The following is a 2,495-nucleotide window of genomic DNA, read 5'->3' on the forward strand; positions in this document are numbered from 1 at the left end:
AACCAAAGACAACAAAGCTTTACAACAAAATACGGATAAAGCCATGGCTTTTGTGACAGCGAATCCCGATAAAATCGCCATCGGTGTAGGACTAGCTGCTTCAAGCTGGCTTCTATACCAAAGTATTGCTCTTGGTAGCGAAATCGAAAGGTTCTTCAATGAGATCGAAGAGCTCAAAGGACAGTTTTATCAATACTACCTAACGGAGGTGCCTCAATTGGAGAAATTATACCACGAGATCAGAGATGTGCCAGATTATGCAGAGCCAGCGAAGCAGAAGGCATACTTTCTTGATCTTTACAAAAAGCTAATGACATACTATCACGACCTCCAAAAAGTCTTGGATATCGTTGAGGAAATCATCGAGGATGTCAACAAGGGCCAGACGGATGCTGTCATAAATACTGTATTGTCCGGCTCTATTGCGGTACTAGCAGGCGTTGCCATGGTAATCGGTGGTCCAGTCACATTGTCTCCTATGGTGTGGAAGAGTAGTGTTGTAGTTACAATAGGGATTTCATCGGTTTCAACAAGTATGTCTTTAAGGAATTATCACGACCTGAAAAAGGCTTCCGGACAAGTGAAGGATATGAAGCAGGACGTGAGGCGACTGAGGGAGCATGTCATGGAAAAGATGATGGAAATAATCCATTTGGTCTAGACAATAGATCGATATCATGTGGTTGGTTCACAAGGGAACACTGACAAAAGGTGGACCACAGGCAGCCCAAGCAAGCCTTGAAAAATTGCCCTACTTTACTATGACGTCACATCAAAACAATATTCAACAATCTATTGTTTAAACGCAAAGGATCATGGTCGTCGGAGGGGATCAAATCAACGCAAACTAACCGAAAATTGTTCTAAATCATTCCACGAAGAGAAGTAGAATAGCCTTTAGCACATATTAACACATATTATATCTGAAAACCAGGCCATTTTAGATTAAACTGTTTCGCTAGGAGCAAATTTAGTTGACTTTTCTATTGGATTTGGCGATTCTATCCCCCACATAAACAAGCAGTGACGTCATAGTGAATTAGGTCAATTGGCGAGTGGGCATACCGTCACCTTGCAACAGATATTTGGAAATACATGCCCCCTGGTGGTATATATAGTCGTCAATTAAACATCTTATTGTAGAGATCAGTTGATATTCTTGTTTTAGTTTGTTGTTTTTCTCGTCTGGTGAAAAATTAGGATGCATGCATGCCATGGGCTCGATCTACAGGCCTACATTAATCACATATAATATTCAGCAAAAAGTGTAAAAATTAATCCCAATACAATACTCTCCCATGGCAATCTAGTTCTAATTGGGTCAACTATAGGATGACATAAATAACATCCAGAATCAATATTACTAATATCAAATTTCCAATATTCATTCAGTCCTGGCTCCTCTTTTAGGTACTGGACAAATTTATGGAAATTCAGTAGAAACAAAGGATCCGAAACAACAAAAGACCCCAAATTATACAATAATCCAGTTCATAGTTTAAGAATTGTTTCCAGTGTGCATGCGATTTTACCCCAAATTTCTCTGTGTCACAATTAGTAAGGCAATGTGTGGAGATTTTTTATGCACCGTAATGTAATGGAAATATTTCAATAAAACTTACCTTTCTTCCATAGCATGTTTGTTTGTCGTTTAATAATGTTCGTGACCGCGAGTTTTGGGAGAATTTGAGATTTGAAAAGAGAAAAGCTAGTACAAAAATAAAAAGATTTTAAAATATGACCGAGCGACAGAGTAGATTGGGCTAGTGACGTCTTGATGTACAAAGAAATGTATGTGACTGAAAACTACCTCGCGTTTCTTGCCTAGGGTCAACAAGTGTCGGCACATAAGAGCCGTTGAGCGCGCGGTTGGGCATGGAAACGATTTCAAATTTAATCCTTACCGGGAGGGATGTGGGTGAAATGAGATAAAATCGCATGCGCACTGAAAACTCACAAAGAATGCAATGCGTTTCAGTAGTGGATCCAGGAATTTTAGAAGATGGGAAACTATACACCGAATCGAAATATGGCGACCAATTTGAATAACTATTGTTCTGCGCTGACTATCAACTGACTAGCCTCGTGTTCACGTGGAAACATAAAAGCATTTTCACATGTATAGGAGGCTAGTCAGTCGCTAGTCAGTGCATAACAATAGTTATTCAAATTGGTCGCCATATTTTGATTCGGTGTATTACAAAGATTTTACCAGGAATGTGAGCAAAAGGGGGGTGACTTATCGACCCCACTAGATCCGCCCCTGGGGAAGGTTGCTCCATATGTGTTAATCTCATACCATACATATGGTCCAAAATACTTCTGAAAATAGTTTCCATAATGTACTGTAAAAGTCAAGAAATAATAAAAGCTACAAATAAATTAACTATATGTCTGGAAGTAAATTGTTTAGGCTGTGAAACTGGGGCGGGTTGGATTTGGGTTGCCTGTGTTAGCAAAGGTCGTTTCCAATCCTTTTTAGCTGCCTTGAACCA

At 39.5% G+C, this 2,495-nt stretch overlaps 1 protein-coding gene across 1 annotated transcript in view; it reads left to right on the forward strand.

Moving 5' to 3' along the window:
- Positions 1–890, forward strand: part of LOC148908765 (uncharacterized) — a 1,608-nt gene extending 718 nt beyond the window's left edge. Inside the window, exon 3 of the mRNA XM_089035964.1 lies at positions 1–890. This exon is cut by the window's left edge and continues 184 nt beyond it. Coding sequence (XP_088892090.1) covers positions 1–661 — 661 coding nt within the window. The 3' untranslated portion in view covers positions 662–890.
- Positions 891–2,495: the final 1,605 nt, after the last annotated feature.

This window comes from Actinia tenebrosa, unplaced genomic scaffold (genome assembly GCF_029948245.1).
Source record: "Actinia tenebrosa isolate PJP-AT-01 unplaced genomic scaffold, QUT_ActTen_1.0 PGA_scaffold3__52_contigs__length_22856419, whole genome shotgun sequence".
In the NCBI taxonomy this organism is placed as follows: domain Eukaryota; kingdom Metazoa; phylum Cnidaria; class Anthozoa; order Actiniaria; family Actiniidae; genus Actinia; species Actinia tenebrosa.